This window comes from Nannizzia gypsea, genomic scaffold (genome assembly GCF_000150975.2).
Source record: "Nannizzia gypsea CBS 118893 supercont1.1 genomic scaffold, whole genome shotgun sequence".
NCBI classification, from domain to species: domain Eukaryota; kingdom Fungi; phylum Ascomycota; class Eurotiomycetes; order Onygenales; family Arthrodermataceae; genus Nannizzia; species Nannizzia gypsea.
In genome coordinates, this window is record NW_003345201.1 from 1312737 (window position 1) to 1330108 (window position 17372).

At 49.7% G+C, this 17372-nt stretch overlaps 6 protein-coding genes across 6 annotated transcripts; 4 read left to right on the plus strand and 2 right to left on the minus strand.

Annotated features, from left to right (window-relative positions):
• Positions 1-539: 539 nt before the first annotated feature.
• MGYG_00478 (hypothetical protein) lies at positions 540-2533 on the plus strand (the record flags this gene model as incomplete). Its single annotated transcript, XM_003176341.1, has 8 exons — positions 540-756; positions 888-954; positions 1128-1221; positions 1275-1400; positions 1522-1573; positions 1668-2104; positions 2164-2317; positions 2373-2533. The coding sequence occupies 8 exons, from the start codon at positions 540-542 to the stop codon at positions 2531-2533; spliced, it is 1308 nt and encodes a 435-aa protein (XP_003176389.1).
• Positions 2534-3303: 770 nt separating this feature from the next.
• Positions 3304-6097, minus strand: MGYG_00479 (PH domain-containing protein; the record flags this gene model as incomplete). The annotated part of the gene is made up of 4 exons (XM_003176342.1): positions 3304-4435; positions 4497-4834; positions 4910-5397; positions 5491-6097. The coding sequence occupies 4 exons, from the start codon at positions 6095-6097 to the stop codon at positions 3304-3306; spliced, it is 2565 nt and encodes an 854-aa protein (XP_003176390.1).
• Positions 6098-7315: 1218 nt separating this feature from the next.
• Positions 7316-8185, minus strand: MGYG_00480 (NADH-ubiquinone oxidoreductase kDa subunit; the record flags this gene model as incomplete). Its single annotated transcript, XM_003176343.1, has 4 exons — positions 7316-7425; positions 7508-7702; positions 7774-7893; positions 8002-8185. The coding sequence occupies 4 exons, from the start codon at positions 8183-8185 to the stop codon at positions 7316-7318; spliced, it is 609 nt and encodes a 202-aa protein (XP_003176391.1).
• Positions 8186-8840: 655 nt separating this feature from the next.
• Positions 8841-13415, plus strand: MGYG_00481 (ubiquitin carboxyl-terminal hydrolase 2; the record flags this gene model as incomplete). Its single annotated transcript, XM_003176344.1, has 12 exons — positions 8841-8862; positions 8943-9679; positions 9751-9955; positions 10010-10055; positions 10117-10514; positions 10579-10667; positions 10734-11271; positions 11331-11958; positions 12013-12442; positions 12501-12660; positions 12716-13219; positions 13282-13415. 12 exons carry the CDS (start codon positions 8841-8843, stop codon positions 13413-13415), a joined length of 3891 nt encoding a protein of 1296 aa, XP_003176392.1.
• Positions 13416-13910: 495 nt separating this feature from the next.
• On the plus strand, positions 13911-14730 carry MGYG_00482 (hypothetical protein; the record flags this gene model as incomplete). Its single annotated transcript, XM_003176345.1, has 2 exons — positions 13911-14018; positions 14323-14730. The coding sequence occupies 2 exons, from the start codon at positions 13911-13913 to the stop codon at positions 14728-14730; spliced, it is 516 nt and encodes a 171-aa protein (XP_003176393.1).
• Positions 14731-15229: 499 nt separating this feature from the next.
• Positions 15230-16934, plus strand: MGYG_00483 (succinyl-CoA:3-ketoacid-coenzyme A transferase subunit A; the record flags this gene model as incomplete). Its single annotated transcript, XM_003176346.1, has 3 exons — positions 15230-15295; positions 15370-16546; positions 16621-16934. 3 exons carry the CDS (start codon positions 15230-15232, stop codon positions 16932-16934), a joined length of 1557 nt encoding a protein of 518 aa, XP_003176394.1.
• Between the last annotated feature and the right edge of the window lie 438 nt (positions 16935-17372).

The window sequence follows — 17372 nt, forward strand, 5'->3', positions numbered from 1 at the left end:
GATTTATGAGTGGGATTAGCCAACCTTCTGGGAGCCGAGTATACGTCATTTTCTCTTTCTTATGTGGCTCCATTATCCCAAAGCATCTCGTTCTTCAACGGCCCGACTATCTTATCCCTTTTGTTTGCCCCAAACACTTCCTTTCCCCCGACTTGTCTCTCACAGGTCCTTCGGGCATGTTTTCAGCCGGGTATTTTTATACATGAACTGGCCAGCTTGTGCATTCATGCCATTACCTGGCATATTGCAGGCATGGATATTTAGTTTCTTTTTCTTTCTTTTCTTTTCCCTCTTCACCTCTGGAGGCATTGCACACTTAACTTTTGACCGTTTATCAAAAAAACCCTTGTTTAGACGGTGGTAACAGCAAATGTGACACCGTTTGTTCGAAATCGACTAACTAAATCTAGCGTGAGCGATCACGCTCTCCACGTCGCCGTTCCCGGAGCCCACGTCGGAATCGGCGATCATTCTCACCCCGGAGCCGTTCCCGCAGCCGTGAAGACTATCGACGCAGTGATCGTCGATCAAGATCCCCCATGAGCGGAGTGGCTGCTGCATCTGGAGGCTATTCAGGTTCCGCCTACGGAGGCCGTAGTGGTCCTCCACCTGCTCGTTCTCTCGAGGATCGCGCCGTTGCCAAGGAACAAATGATGCAATCAGTCCGTGAATCGTCCCAGCAAGACCGCCGGGTCTATGTTGGCAACTTATCTTACGATGTCAAATGGCATCATTTGAAAGATTTTATGAGACAGGGTGAGCTGGGCCAATGCAAGAAAAATCGCGCAGTGAACGGCAATTGATGGGGATGGTTTATCTTTTTGCCTGCGAGAGTGTTTTGGAGGAGCTTAGCTGACTATTGATTCCCCTCTCGTTTTCTACTATAGCTGGAGAAGTTCTCTTCGCCGATGTCTTATTACTTCCGAATGGAATGTCGAAGGTGGGCGTCATTGTGTAGTTGCGGCTGGTTTCCTGGTTTTCTTTGGCCATTTTGATGAAATGTTGGGTTGACGGGTTGGGGCTTGGTGATATGGTTTATGTAGGGCTGCGGGTAAGTTACATTCTGACTCTCCCTTATTATCAACCTCATTCGGGGAAAAGAGGCCTATATACTAATTGGATGACAGGATTGTGGAATACGCAACGAGGGAGCAAGCTCAGCAGGCTGTTGCAACGCTCAGTAACCAGAATCTTATGGGCAGACTCGTATACGTCCGCGAAGTCAGTTAAAATGGTCATATCCCTCGTTTATTCTAGTACTAATAATTTCCTAGGACCGAGAGGCAGAACCTCGTTTCACAGGGCCACCCCAGCGTGGCGATTTCGCAGGCGGCAGAGGCGGATTTGGGGGCCCTGGCAGTGGCCCTGGTGGTGGTGGCCGCCAGATCTATGTTGCTAACGTTTGTATACCGCTTTATAATTCGTGCTCTGCATTTCAACCATTATATTCCCAGAATATAATCGATGGTTGAGAAGGTATGGAATTCTTCTAGGAAGAGATCTGGCTGATTTAGTTTATAGCTTCCCTACAACGTTGGCTGGCAGGATCTGAAGGACCTTTTCCGCCAAGCTAGTAAGTCATGATAAGCTCCTTGACCACGGCATCACCCTTTTGATCGGTATGTATGTGGAGGGTGAGAGTTTGAAGTTATTAACCATAGTTACAGCACAGCAAGGCGCCGTCGTCCGTGCAGATGTCCACATGGATGCCTCTGGCCGTCCAAAAGGATCTGGCATTGTTGCCTTTGAAAGTCCCGATGATGCCCGCAATGCTATTCAGCAATTCAATGGATATGAATGGCAAGGCCGTCTACTCGAAGTCCGTGAAGACCGTTATGCTGGCTCTGCCGGTTTCCCTGGCCGTGGTGGTTTTGGCGGTTTTGGCGGTCGAGGTGGATTCGGTGGTCGAGGCGGCGGTTTCGGGGGCCGTGGGGGCTTTGGAGGCTATGGAGGTGCAGGTGGCAGAGGAGGGTTTGGTGGTGCTGGGTTTTCTGGACCTGGAAGTGCACACGATGGTGCTGCTGCCGCTTCCATTCCTGCTAACCCATTTACTGATTATGCCACATATGGCGGAGAACGAGGTATCTCGATATACGTCCGCAACGTGAGTTGTCGCCCTCTCTAGTCTCCCTGAATGTTCCGTTCAACCTAACTTTAATTTAGCTTCCATGGTCTACCTGTAATGAGGACCTTGTCGAGCTGTTCTCTACTATCGGGAAAGTTGAACGTGCTGAAATTCAGTATGAGCCAAACGGCCGCTCCCGTGGTACCGGTGTCGTCCAGTTTGACACCGCAGATAATGCTGAGACTGCAATTAGTAAGTTCTGGCTCAGAACATTATCTATGTTGCAATATATTAACGCAGTAATTAGGCAAGTTTACTGGTTATCAATATGGTGGTCGTCCTCTTGGCTTGTCTTTCGTCAAATATGTCAACCCAGGACAGAACCAGGCTCAGGCCCCAGGCCCAGCAACCACCGATCTCAATGGCTCTAGCGAAGCTGCCCCAATTACTCAGGACCAGATCATGTAACAGTATGTGGCCGCAGACGATGACGGATCAGAAGCAAGCTAGTGGTGGGAAATCTAAAAATGGAGATGAAAGTTTCATTAGAGCCCTCCTAATTCTCCAAAGTTTCCACACAATTTAGCATTACACTGAGAATCCGGCGTCGGGCGACAGGGAATTGGCTTTTCTTTTGGATGATAACGCTACAGCAAAAACTCATCTATCTGCATCTACCTCTTTCGACTCTAGCATTCCCTTTCGTCGCTTTCCCTGCCATCTGCTTCTCGGGCTTCCAGATTCATCCATCTACTAATGTGTTTCCTTTTTATATCTGCCCTTTTTTCCATATTAACCAGCTTGTACTATCTTATTTCTCCTAAAAACAAAAACAAACTTTTCTTTGTCTTCCATAAAGTTATAACTAATGTTCGAAGTAACTTTGCCTACGCCTTACTGAAATGTCTTGCATTGGTAGACGGGTGAGAGGATAGAACGATTGGAAGAAACTGAGTTTCCATAGGTAAAAATGCAGTTATATAAAGTTGACAATGTAGCGAAGGTACATGCGATATGTCAAAAGAGAGGAATGAGCCCTTTTTAACTAGGTTTGCTTCCCCTCAACAGCTGGTGGCAGCCAGAGTATATATGTGCGTATATGTAGACAGAAAAGAAAGAAGGATATATCGCTGAATGATGCGATGCAGAATGGTACAAAAAGTGTCAAAAGGTAGACGACAGGGAAGCAGAAGCATAAGAAGAATAGGGCAAAAGAAAAGTGAATTGAAAGACAAAAATTAGGATTTTTGAGGAAACTGGCCGGGAACTTTCAGGTCCATTGTTGAAGTTCGACTCATGGGTTGCTCGAGAGGTGAAGTTGGGTAGAGCGATGATCTATTGTTGGTAACTCCGTCAGTGACGATGGGTTCGATATCTCTTCCGTTGCCGTCTAGATGATGCGCGGTTCCGTTAATGCCATCTGGTTTTATGTCATGGTTTGTGATATGTGGATGGGATGTTGGCGGGGGGTGATGATGATCATGGTCCGTGAGATCCCCGAGCGGCGGCCCCTGGCTGTAGCGCAAGGGAGATTCCGAGAGTGGAGAAGGAGTTTGTTGCACGGTGCGGCTGGTATCTCCACCGTGGGAGGATATTGTGATTGGTCGTGGGTGGTGATGTGGTTGCGCCCAGTCTTCATATTTGACTTGCGAGCGGCGTCTGTCGAATATTGGTCTACCGGACCTAGATTCACTGTCCATTGATGTCCGGCTCGGAAGATCGTTTATGCCTTGGTTGAACTGCAGGCTTTGTCTTTGTTCGTTGCCGATGCTATTGTGGCTGTGATTGGCTGAGTTGGAGAACGGCATAGCATTGCTACTGTCGCGATTCTCAGAGCTGGAAGGCGAGAGTGGTGCGTTCAGGTGCTGGTTAATCTGGACATCGCTTGGGAATCGGCCAACGCTTCTCTGGCGTCGCCATTGAGAGCCGGTGGTGGTGGTGGCTTCGCTTACGGGAGAATGTTGTCTCTGTATCAAATGGTCTGCCGAATAGGGAGTCTTATCGGCTTCGTCTTCGTCCATGACTCCGTCACTGCTGATGGAAGCAGTTCGGTAGCTGGCGCCACTGTAAGAGCGAGCATGTTTTCGTACAAACGCATCTCTTGCAGCACCAGTCTTTTCGGTCAGAGCTTTGATGTCATCGTACCAGGCTAGCATCGTTTCATGGGATTCAGCACGGAATACCCAAGCATGTCCCCGGTGCATTGATCCCGTCTGACGGCCCTTGAGCATGAATTTATGAGATGACGATTCGGGAGTTGAGTGGGATCCAAGCTTTTGCTCGGGGAGATACAGAGACATCACAGGGTGCTGGGATGCAATTCGGTCTGCCGACTTGAACTCATGCAAATGAGTGGGCGACAGCACGTACCTTTTATGGTATTGTTAGTATATACGTATCAACGGTCGATATTGGGTCCCATATTACTTACCATCCAGGAGTGTAGCTTCGCAAATACTTGCTCTTCCTCTCCAGCATGCCTGCGCGCACCTCTGCCGCAGCCGGGTGATCTTTTCCGGGGTATGTTATGTTTGCCAAATCTCTCAAATCCAGGTCAGGATCGACCATCTGGTCAGTCTGGTCGATGAAGTAACGCCACTCATGGTCCTTGGGAATAGAAATAGGCCCTTCTTTGAGTCTCTCCACCGCATGGTAAGCGGAATCGGCGTCTCGCTTCAAAATGCTGGCATACACATTGTATGCTTTCTGTATTTCACCCACAACGATTGATTCGAGTTCTCGTCCAGACCTTTCAAGGTTTAGATACGCCTGAAAGTTGTCAGTATAATAATAACAACAGTAGTGGCAGCAGCAGCAGCCTTATGTATAAACTTCAAAACTTACTCGATGTAGATAATTCTCTTCCTCAATCTGCCTCTCCAACTGCCTGTCAACGCTCATCCGAAGCAGAAACGGATCGCCTTTACCCGACGTAGCAGCAGCATCACTGTCTACCAGACCCAGCGCCTCATGTAGATGCTTGACGGCCTTTCGAGTAATTTCAACCTCCTTGTCGACGGTATTCTTAAAGTCTCCAGACAGGTTCTTGATTTCTTTTATTTTCTGGCTTAGATCTGCCCGTAGTCCGTTGAGCTGCATGATGATCTCGGTCTCCATCTCTCTAGCCTTGTTGGACTCATGCAATGCCTGTTTATGATAGTCCTTTAAGATCTCCGTCGCATCCGATATGCCACCGGAGATTAAAAACATTGGTGGCATGGATATATTGTTTATAGCGTTTGAAGCGGAGATGAGACTCTTTGCGCGCGTTTCACATGAGCGCTGGACATCACGGAAGAATGCGACCAGGTCCTTTAGCACTTTTCTCCAAGCTGTAGTTTATAGTAAGTCTGGTTAGTCATGATTTTTATTTTATTTTATTGTTTTCCCACTTCTATCTTAAGGGAGGGAGGAGAGAGGCTGACCTTGAAACCGAGCAGCGAGGACGTCAGTCGGATTCCCACCGGTTGGAATGGGAACATAGAATGCGCTATTGGTCTCGTCCTGCGCAACTCCATACTTCTCCTTCTCGCCCAGGTTCATGCTGCGCACGCTACCGGCCCGGCTACTCTTGCGGCTGCCTCCCCGCCGCAAACTGGCCTTCTTGCTAAGAGACGGTTTTTTCTTGAGCGTCGAGCTCCGAGACGGAAGCGAAATGGGATGTGTATTTGATGTCGAAACCGGAGAGTCCGTACGCGGACCTTCTCTGACGGAACCGCCGTCCATAACGGAACCTCGCCGGCTGACTGAGAGCACTTCCTGGAACCGAGACTGATGGGGAACAGGCTGTTGTTGTTGTTGTTGCTGCTGCTGCTGCTGCTGCTGCTGGCTGAGAGGGGACGCGTCTGGGATGTTGTTGCGGACGTGGAAGTCTGACGGCCCAATTGACGAATTCGCAATGTAGGAGACCGGGCGCGAGCCGGCCATGGAGTTGTAGTCTGTGTTTAACTGTGTATTGTCGATGTTGGCCATGGAGTTGGCGATGGTGTAGCTGGTATCGTGTGGTGCGCTGCCGGGTGTAGTGTTTGCCATGGTCGACGGCGACGTCTCTGGCCGGCGAGAGAACCAGCAGGACACCTCAGCTTGCTCTCCTCTGTGCACCTCTTGTGTACCTCTGCGTGCGTCCGACAGTATCGCTTCGTATGTAGGAAATATCCAGCGCCTTTTGCCCGCTGTCTGGCGGCCCTTGACCCCCGCGAGTTCAAGGGGCCAGGAGAAAAAAAAAAGAACTGTCAAGCGGTTAAATAGTCCGAGACGACGACGACGACAACGACGATGATGCAGGAGAGTCCAGTCTGTATGGGCCAATGTTGTGTTTCTTTGCTGCGTCTCTCCGTCTCTCCGTCTTTCTGTCTTCCTGGCGCCTCTGTGTCTGTTTCTCAGGAGGCAGAAGAAGAAAAAAAGGAGAGAAAGGAGAAGTGGAAGAAGCCGAAGTTGATGACGTCGTTGGCCCAGAAGTTCTAGTGGGCGGCCTCCTTTTTTTCTGTTTATTTTACGACCGGAGATACAGACAGGAGGCAGCAGGTGGGTAAGAGTGTTGATTAGAGGATATTTAAGAGACGGACGGTGGTAGCTACGCTGGCGACTTCTATGACGCTGGCCGTTGGGTGCTGCTGCTGCTGCTGGCCTGACTACGGAGCAACTCGACTGCTGCTACTCGCTCTGCTCGCTCTGCTGCTGCCCTAACTAGCTACAGCCACAGTGCGAGATCTGCCAGCCAGACCCGATAACCGCTGCCGGACGATCTCTCGGTCCCTTTCCAAGGTTAGGGGAGGCTGAACGATATCGAGCAGCGACGGGGAACAACCTCATCCTCGTCACTCTGCCTGAACAGCCACTTTTGTCGACGTCATCCAGCGTCTTCTTCATGCTTTTCTTTTTGTCTTTTACTTTTCTTGTTTCTCGGATCGTGCGCGGGTGGCTGTACCTTCTGTCATGTGATATCAAAGTTGTCTAAAGGGCAGGGATGTTTGGACGCTGTTTTGCTGGATACAAGGAGACCATGGGGAGGAGAGACAAGCTGGCAGGCGGGCGGAGATGGATGCCTGACAGGTCGGTGGGTGGGCTGTAATAACAGACGCTGACTTGACTTGACATTCCTGTCTAGATGTTATAGTTAAGAAAAAATAAGGAAAGGAAAAGGAAGAGAAAACAGAGAGAGAGAGAGAGAGAGAGCCGAGCTGGTTTATACTCGGAGATATACTACATATGGACATGTAACAGGGTAGAGTTGTAGTTGTGCTTCCAGTCCTACGAGAGAGGAGTCGGGGCGGCGGATGCTTGGGTGACGGGGACATCAATCCCGTAGTTCTGTTTTATCCTCTCTCGTCGTCTCTCTGCGAAGCCGGGTCCCTCCAGTCCTGTCCATGCGGTTAGTATCGTCAATTGCAGAGATATATACGGGTACGACAGTAATGGAGCCATGGGATGACGATGACATACCTCTTCGCTCACCCAGCTCTGCAAGTGTCTCCTCGACGGGGCTTCGGAAGTTCTTCCTGAGCGCGGTTCTTCGGTCGTACTCGTCGACGTCAGGGTCTGCAATCTTGCCTCCTATGCTTCCTCCGCTGTATTCAAAGACACCTAGAAGTGTAGCCAGGGCGACTCCGTAACCGATCATGGCAGGGAACGTTCGAGCTAGAGAAACACACATCAGTACCGGCTACAGCTATATATATAAACGACCAAAGAAAGGGACAAGGACTCACCTCTGAATCCTACCAGAGAACCGGCGGCGAATCCTCCGTAGACCGAGTTCCAGTGGTCTTCCTTTGCCCGCAGGTTGGCAGAGGCAGTCTTCACAAACTCGTAGGATCCTCCCATGGCAGCTGCAGCACACAAGAAACCCGTCAGTCAGCATCAGTCAGTCCAATTGCACCGTAACCAAGCGCCAATTCATCTCCCTCCCTACGTGCATGTCAGTAGAATCGACGTACCAAACAAGACGATCGTGCTGCCTGTCCGGGTGAAGACTCCCCACGGGCCGATGTTCTGCTTCTGGAGGGTATTCTGGACGGCGGAGGTGAAGAGACCGACGCCGCCAGTGACCATGGTCGTGTTGATGGCGCGGTTGAGCGCATCCTGGGGGTGGTAGATCGGAGCCTCCTGCTGGCCGGCCATCGTTGCTGGACGAGCGAGATGTTGCGGCGTTGATGGGCGGTTGCGTGTCGCTGGCGTCTTTGCGTCTTTGCGCTGGTCGTGGAATTGATTCTTGACGTTTCGCCTTTTTTTCTGCCTTTTTCGGACGTTTGGGAAGTGAAAGTCTTGGCGGGCGACGACGCAGCAAAAGACGAGATTTGGACGTTTGAGCTTCTTGTTCACTTTCTCGCTGCGCCTGGACGGGCTGATGGACTGACGACTGACGATTGACGACGACGACGACGATGCCCTGAGGCCGCTGCTTGACCCTGCCCGACCGTCACTCGTTGCTGCTTGCCTGTCTGCCCTGCCTGCGTGCTTGCTCCCGAGCCGCCTGCCTGCCTGTGTACCTCCCCGCGCCCCGTCAAGTCAAGCCTGGCTCGTTTACCCGCCCGGCCAGCAAGCTCCCTTCACGCCCGACCTGCACCGCTACAGCCCTCGTTCGTGCTTTAAAGGACTGCCCGGAGTCTGTCGATCCTCTCGCTCAGCCAAAGAAAGCAGAAAAAGGCCGCCCAGGTTGCACGGAAGAAGCTCGCCTGCTGCGGTTCCTAGATAGGTAAACACTGGGCTGAACACCACCTATCTCAAGCTACGCCAGACCCATCGCCAGCTTAGGAGAGCTGGAAGAAACGCCTATATGTCTCTACCGGCCAAGCTGGGTATGTCTGCAGCACCTCCTGTCTGTCCTAGCAGTTCCCGGACGCTGACCTTGCCGTTGTGCTGCGCAAATGCTATCTAGGCAAAACCGCTCCTCTACTCATACAGGATGTCCTGCACCATGACCCAGCGAGCCCTACTCGGCCGCCGTTCAATATCCTGAGAGACCTGCCGCCCATCTTCTACGATGAAGCGTCGTACCCGGACAACTCCGACCCGAATGCCTGCGTCCATCTCTTCATCACAAAGCCTCACCAGTCAGTGCTGCCCGCAAACGACAGCCAGCGTGTTGCAGGCGCCAGATACAAGGTCTCGTCGATATGTCAGAAGTGCAGACTTCACTTTGAGCTCGGAGTGGTCTTCAAGAGCCAGCTGGCGTGTAGACCAGGGACTGTTCACCACTTCTCCTACTTGCACAAGGAGTCGCTCGAGAGACTCAAGACCGTTGCCAAATTGCCCGGTCAAACGGTAGAGACATATGTCTACAGCTGCACGCAGACCCAATGCTCTGCCACAGTTCACCTGAAGCTCTGGACACCGCTTATCAAGCGGGATTGGGTGAGCTTGCTGACGGACGAAGATATCCTGAAGAAACGAGTAGACGATGCTCTAGCCTTGGAACCGGAGCGATTGGAAGGGATAGGCAGACCAACTCCGCTGGTTGTCCTCACGCACCTCAAGACGTACATCGATAATGCGTTGCATGATGAACAGCGCAGCAGATCAATCAATGTCATGAACAAGAAGTTCACAGTCTGCTTTGGCACCGGCGGAGAACCCTGCAAGCAATTGTTTGAATATCTAGGCTTTACGCTGGCGGTATGACTTCTCGTCTCTCCCCTTTCTTTTCTTCCTTTTTATGCATGGCATCTGACTGTTCTTTACCATAGAACGATCGCTGGGAACCACCACGTCCCGATACAAAAGCTCTGAAGCCATACACTGACCCGTTGAATATATTTCTGGACAATATCTCATTCGAGCTTCTGGTGCTTATAACCCAGCGGCCACAGCATGAGACAGAGGGCCAGGGGACAAGTCTAGCTTTTACGCCTTCTTTAAGCCAGTTCAACCAGCTTCTCGGCTCAGCAGACTGTCAGTACAACACTCCATTTTTATTTACCAAGCGTTGACTTACACCTCTTATAGATGCAAAAACCAGCGCGTTCCCTCATAGCGCTCAACTAAAAGCTCCGTACGTCGCATACATTGTTTAATGGATATATATTAAGGACTCTGCTCTAACTAGCGTATAGCTTCTATGAACATCTAGGCGCTGTCAGTGACATGTCTAATGAGCTAGTCATTGAAGCCTACCGCCAGCAAAACAAAATTATACCGTCACGGAATAGCTACTATCTCAGATGCATTCGATCAATTGGCCACTGGCGAGGCCCTGTCGATGGCAAGGCAATACACGATCTTGTTGAGATAGAATCCACAAACGGCAAGTATGCTGACGACGACGTACCCGAGTCTTACTCATATTTCAACTTCGACTTCTTCCAAGACCATGCTATAAGCGATGATGCTATCATTGGATCATTCTACGCTCGGCTTGAAGATACCCAGAACGACATGGAACTTCGAAAGCACCTCTGGAGAATAGGCGACTACCGCAAGAGCGAAAAGATCAAAGCAGCTGCAGAGGAGAGTACGTGTTTTCCTTATCATCATTATTATTATCGTTCTCTCATAAAGTTAACCGCATCTTCTAGGAGTGACGACCGCGGAGCAGGCTCAGGTATTCCTCGGAGTCCATGCAGATACCCCTGACGATTTCGTGATTTCCATGTATACAGCAAAGGTACAGTCTGCTTGAGCTCTATGTTACCATAGATTCTCGGTTACTAACCGCGAATCAAACGAGTAGATCAGCGATAGCCCTGACAGCAAGGAGATAGCCAAACGAGCTGTTCGGCTTATCGCAGACAGCCGAAAATCAGAAGCTCTACAGCACTTTATCAAAACAGGGGAACCCGCCTCCGCCCAAATGGATATAGGGGATGCATTCCGCTTGCTACAGATCCCTGATAGATCAATAGATGACGCTGCGATAATAGCTGCATACTCAGTATGTTGCTCTGAAGCTCCGGAACAGATCGAGACATACCGACAAGCACTTGCTGTTATTGCCGAGGAGAGCGGAAGCGCTGTCATCCGTAGCATGCTTGTGGACGACAACGCCCCAGCGAACCGCGCGCTGTTAGACTGGCCGGTTGGACTTCGAAATATCGGTAACACCTGCTATCTAAACAGCTTGCTTCAGTTCTATTTTACCATCCAACCTTTCCGAAACATGGTACTGGATCTTGACCGCTATAAAACCGAACTTGACGAGGGTGTGATTCGGAATAAAAAAGTTGGATCTCGAAAGGTATCCCTGTTAGAGATTCAACGCTCACAGAAATGTTAGTTCCATTTTTGACGTTAATAAGTCTCGCACCTAGCTGATATGTTTTAACTGCAGTTCTTGTCCAATTGAAAGCTCTTTTCAACGACATGATCACTTCCCCGGATGCATTCGTGACACCAACCCAAGAGCTTGCTAGGTTGACTTTGCTCAGCTCCACCAGCGAAGCTGCATTTCGACGCAAATCTCTATCAACCCACAAAGCCTCAGAGCTAGGGGAGATTAACGGAATGCCTGTCATGGGGCCCGTTGGTCCTCCAGCTCCAATCCCCGAAGAGCAGTCTACGCCGAGCGATGGTTCTCCAGGAAAGGAGGATTCGGCTAAAGAAGATACTGACATCGCCGCTCTTACGGGAACTTCCAGTGAGCTAGAGTCCAGCAACACTTCAGACCAAACCGTGATACCCACCGTAGAAACAAAAGAAGTTACTTCTTCTTCCAGTGAAAATGGCATCTCGCCTGAAAACCCGGTGTCAGAGGCTATTGCAGCCCCTAGTAGACCACCGCCAGTTCCTCCACGGCCTGCTCCTCGAGTAGATAATGAGCAGCTAATTCGAGAAGAAGTCGAGCTGGGCGCACAGCAGGATGTCACGGAAGTTATCAACAACGTGCTTTTCCAAGCGCAGTGCGCAATTAAGCCAACCAAGATTGATGCAGACGGGAATCAGATCGATTTGATCATGGAGTAAGTAATACCTCTGTGCTATAATTTGGAGGACGCGCTAACTCTTTGAACAAGTCTGTTTTATGGCCAGACCAAGTCCTATATCACTGCTAGAAACGGTATACGTTCTAAAAATGAGTTCTGGTCAGATATCAAAGTTGATGTTGCTACTGGCTCGAGAGATATCTACTCAGCCATTGACGGAGCCTTTGATAGGCAAAAAGTACATGTTGATGGTGCAGACGCGGAACAGTACGGAGCCATCAGCAAGATCCCACCAGTACTCCAGGTTCAAGTACAGCGTGTTCAGTTCGACCAGGTCAAGAAATCGTCCTTCAAATCCACTCATCACCTAGAGCTAAAAGAAACAATATATATGGACCGCTACATGGACGTCCCCGAACATGATAACATGGGTCTATATAAGCGACGGCGAGAAAAATGGGCATGGATCGATGAGCTTAGCGGATTAAAAGTTCGACGGGAGGAACTTCTAAACAGCGAAGTATTATTCCCCGTTGCTAAAATGTGAAATAGATTTTGGCTAACCTTTCTTCGTTTAGGAATCTCTTCCCGATCTTTTCCAAGATGCTCGTGACAAGGTCAAGGACTTGATATCGATGAAAGATGATCCTGAAATGGCGGATGACGCTCTAGACATCGATGAAGGAGTAATGACACAGCTTTCAAATTTGGAAATAATGACGAGAAAGGAACTTGTTCGTAAGTATTATCCCAGCTGTCTTATTTTGTAGCTTAATACTAATTTGGCATTCAGGCATTGACTCCCGAATGGAGCAGCTCACCCATCTAATAGATAATCAGTTCGCCGATATGAAGTCCCTCCCCTACCATCTCTATGCGGTGTTCATTCATCATGGATCCGTGGAATTCGGACACTACTACATTTACATATTTGACTTTGAAAAGCAGATATGGCGAAAATATAACGACTCCGAAGTAACTGAGGTCCACAGCACGGCAGAAATATTCAGTGACCGCAATATGAAGAACCCACCGACTCCCTACTTCCTTGTTTACCTGAATGACGGATTAAAGGAACGCCTGGCTAAACCTGTGTGTCGTCATGTCGAGGAGCCTCCAGCACAGACAACTTCTGCGGCAGACCATTCAAATCCCGACCGAGGACGTGCAGGTCACGGATCAGACACAGAAATGACCGACCTGCCTCCCAGCTACGACGAGGCACAAAAGACAGCCCCAGGTAGGGACACATCACACCCAGAGAGCCAGGGGAACTTCCGTCAAGGGAGCAAGAGCAGTATCCCCATCCGGGGAACCTGGGAGAGTAACCATGCTGACCGACCTGAAAACGCGTGGTAGACGAGAAGAAAACTATCCCAACAGTCCTAGCTGCGATAGCGAAGAAGAAAATGTCGCCATCACCTGACCGTAAACGATTAAAACGACAGGGCGCTGAGAGTGAGGGATACTCGAACGCTGAATCGAAGAACTAAGCCCATTACTGTTCGCACGACTTGGAACCACATCATACCCCGCACACCACTCAATACCGAATCCATTATTACAATTATTCGACGCCAAAGCATCTATAAGTCTACCACCCCCGATACCATAGAAAATCTTTTAGCACCATTTTATTTTCCTCCTTGCTTCGTACTGTTCATGATTATGGATATCCCCTGTCTACAGTAAAAAAAGCGCTTATCGGCTATTTCCAGCAAACCTTTAGACTTGCATTCCTTCCCAGTATTAGCTGTTTCTTGCTGGTTGGTGGATTTGGTGTATATACCCTCATAGCGTAGGAAGAGAATAGGAGCCGCCATTCCCGCAGAGAAGTAAGATAGTGCCCACTGGGTGGTGAATTGCACTAGATCTCATTTTACACCTCATCGAGTTGGCTTTCAAATCCAATAGACGAGGGGTTTCCCGTTACCCATGCAAATACCAAGTACTCTGTAGTCTTTCTGTTAACTGCAATAAGAGGGACAATGGAACACAGCACTGCGCTAGCAGCTACAGGGCCTGCAAACCTCTGTGATGGCGTAAGTCTACCTGGCCAGGAATCGGCCAAGGTGCCAGTGACGGGTGAGCTGAATGTATGTCACTATTAGACCCTAAATAAGGAGGATGGATATAATATAGCGGTAATACCTATTCCTCACCTGCGTAGAGTGATACTTTATATAAGTATGAAAGCAGTGTGCTTACTATGGTCTCGCGTTGAACCAGCTCTATGCATCTCAACAGGTGAATTTTAACTTTATTGAGCCGCACTAAAAATAGCTTAACTTTAACCTCGTTGTTCTGCTCCTTCGTTCGGGAGGCCGCAGCATACGGAGTACAACTGTATTGACTTCAACCATCCAACCTGTCGGACGGAATTAAACCGCACACTTATAGAGTACTCTTCAAAGCTTACACAACGTCCGGGGCAAATTCTATGGAGTACTCGTCGTGATTTTCCGGGATAGTTCCGCTATCTTGTGCATTCTTTTTCGAAACGCCAATTGCGAAGACTACATGCAAATGCAATGTCAACCACAACACCTCGGGTCAAAACGGAATGTAAGCGTCTGCTTAATAATCCTTTTGGTAGCGCGTGCCATGCGGCAGCTGCCAGCCCGCATCACCGCCAAGGCGATAGTGGTGAGCCTGCTGTTTGACCTTGAGCGCGTAAATGAGCGCAAAAACACCATTAACAGACAGCTTTTATATCTGATAAACTTTTTTGTGTTATTATGCGAGAGACGTGTTGAAATTACTGTATTAGGAAGGCTAGGTGAAAAGCGGCAAGAAGCGGCAATTTGAACACCCGCGTCACGTGATCAGGGCTATTTGCGGGATGCTGACTAAGCGAACTGCCGATTTTGCCGAGGCACGAAGAAAAGACGTGAAGAAAGATACAAGAAAAGACAGGAAAAGAGAGAGAAAGAAGAGACAAAAGAGTCGAGAAACGGGAAGAAAAATAAATAGTTTTATTTGTCCGAGTAGCTATTATTATACGAAGGGTAACTTGTGTCCAGCTGTATCCTTGTCTTCGGCATTTGCGTGCGCTGCGGTTAAGTCTTCGGCCCGCACGACCGATACTCGAAAAAGAAAGACACGGAAATTCCCGCCTCCCGCCAAGCTTGTACTGAGGAGGCAGTACATATTCCCCGAGCTCCACGCGAGCAGGACATCACCACCACCAACCATCTCCAGCAGCAGCCAAACCGCAGCAGAGAAAAGGAAGAGCTTCGAAGCAGAAGAGAGGTGCCGGCACTTGGATAGATCTGCTGTTTTTGTTCTGCGTTAGATTTGAATTACAATGCCTTTCCACGCTGCAAAGACCTGCCTCCGCACCGCGGGGAGGTTCGCTACCAAGCCAACATCGGTAAGAGCTTGCTCACAGAAATTGACAGACTATGGGGAAGACGTGGTTAACTGACTGGATGTATTCATTTGCAGAGCCAACACTTCCTCGTTCGTGCCTTTTCGAGCACCGTTGCTCGGTATGAGATCAACAAGGTCTACCCCTCTGCCAAAGAGGCGATCAAGGACATGAAGTCCAACTCGACAGTGCTGGCTGGTGGATTCGGTCTTTGTGGCATTCCTGGTACTCTGATCAATGAGATTCTCTCTACCCCTTCGATCACTGGCCTGACTGCTGTCAGCAACAATGCCGGTATCGATGGGGCTGGACTGGGTCTCTTGATTGCCAGTGGGCAGATCAAGAAGATGATTGCCAGTTATGTTGGCGAGAACAAGTCTCTTGAGCAGAAATACCTCTCCGGAGAGATTGAGCTTGAGCTTACTCCTCAGGGTACCCTTGCTGAGCGATGCCGCTCCGGTGGTGCTGGTATCCCCGCTTTCTACACTCCAGCTGCCTTTGGCACCGTTGTCCAGACTGGTGACCTGGCTGTTAAGAACCGGCCAGATGGATCCGTTGCTACCTACGGAACCCCCAGAGACGTCAAGGTCTTCGATGGCAAGAGCTATGTTATGGAGGAGTCTATCAAGGGTGATTACGCCCTGGTCAAGGCCTGGAAGGCAGACAAACTTGGAAACTGCCAGTTCCGATACTCTGCTGCCAACTTCAACGGTGCCATGGGCCGTAACGCAAAGGTCACCATCGTCGAGGCCGAGAACATCGTTGAGGTCGGCGAGATTGACCCAGCCGCCGTCCACCTTCCCGGAATCTACGTCAAGCGTGTCATCCAGAGCAATGCCGAGAAGCAGATCGAGAGACTCACCTTCGCCAAGGAGAATGAAGATACCGCTGCTCTCGGCAAGGGTGAGACCGCTAACAAGAGAGAACGTATCGTGCGCCGCGCAGCCAAGGAGTTCAAGAACGGAATGTACGCCAACTTGGGTATCGGTATGCCCATGCTTGCTCCTAGCTTCGTCGACCCATCAGTCGAAGTCCAGCTTCAGTCTGAGAACGGTATCCTGGGTCTTGGACCCTACCCCAAGGAGGGCCAGCAGGATGCTGATCTGATCAACGCCGGCAAGGAGACTGTCACTCTCCTCCCTGGTGCCTCCGTCTTCGGAAGTGAAGAGTCCTTTGGAATGATCCGAGCCGGACGAATTGACTTGACTATTCTTGGTGCCATGCAGGTCAGCGCCAAGGGAGATTTGGCCAACTGTAAGTCTTTTAGTTCTGATCCCCATCATCTTTTTCTTTTCTTCTAGACCCCATATATCTAACGTTGAAAATAGGGATGCTTCCAGGTAAGGTCAAGGGCTTCGGCGGAGCCATGGACCTCGTCTCCAACCCTACTGCCACCAAAGTCGTCGTCACCATGGAACACACCGATAAGAAAGGAAACCCCAAGATTCTCAAGCAGTGCGAGTTCCCACTCACCGGCCGAGCTTGTGTCAGCCGAATTATCACCGAGCTCTGTGTCTTTGACGTTGACTTCGCCAACGGCCTTACTCTGATCGAGTTGGCTGACGGTGTTACCGTTGAGGAGGTCCGCTCCAAGACCGAAGCCCCCTTCAAGGTGGCTGATGACGTTAAGCCAATGTTGTAGGCGAAGAAAAGAGCTGGATTTATTGCTGTATATACCATGAGTTTCTTGTATTTCCTTTCTTTCTTTTCTTTTATGTGTGTTGTTTTCTTGGGCATTTGGGATGTACTTGACGAATTTTCTAAGGGAATCTATTTGATATATACCTAAAATGTCTGATATTTTCATCAATAATATTCTATAAAATTGAGATGCCTCTCAAGACATATTTTCATGCTCCGTTCTATCGTACACTTTGATATCCCATATAATTATACAAATGCTCCATATCACCTTCTCCCCGATCGTTTACTTCAGCCTTAACGACCCACTGACTCTCCTGCGCAGTCTCCCGAACGCCGATCGATGCGCAGCTTCATCAAACTCCTTTATCAGCAAGTCGTAGTGCTTTGGCTGACTGGCGGGGTACCGCACGCTCCGTCGAAGGGGGTACTCCTCTGG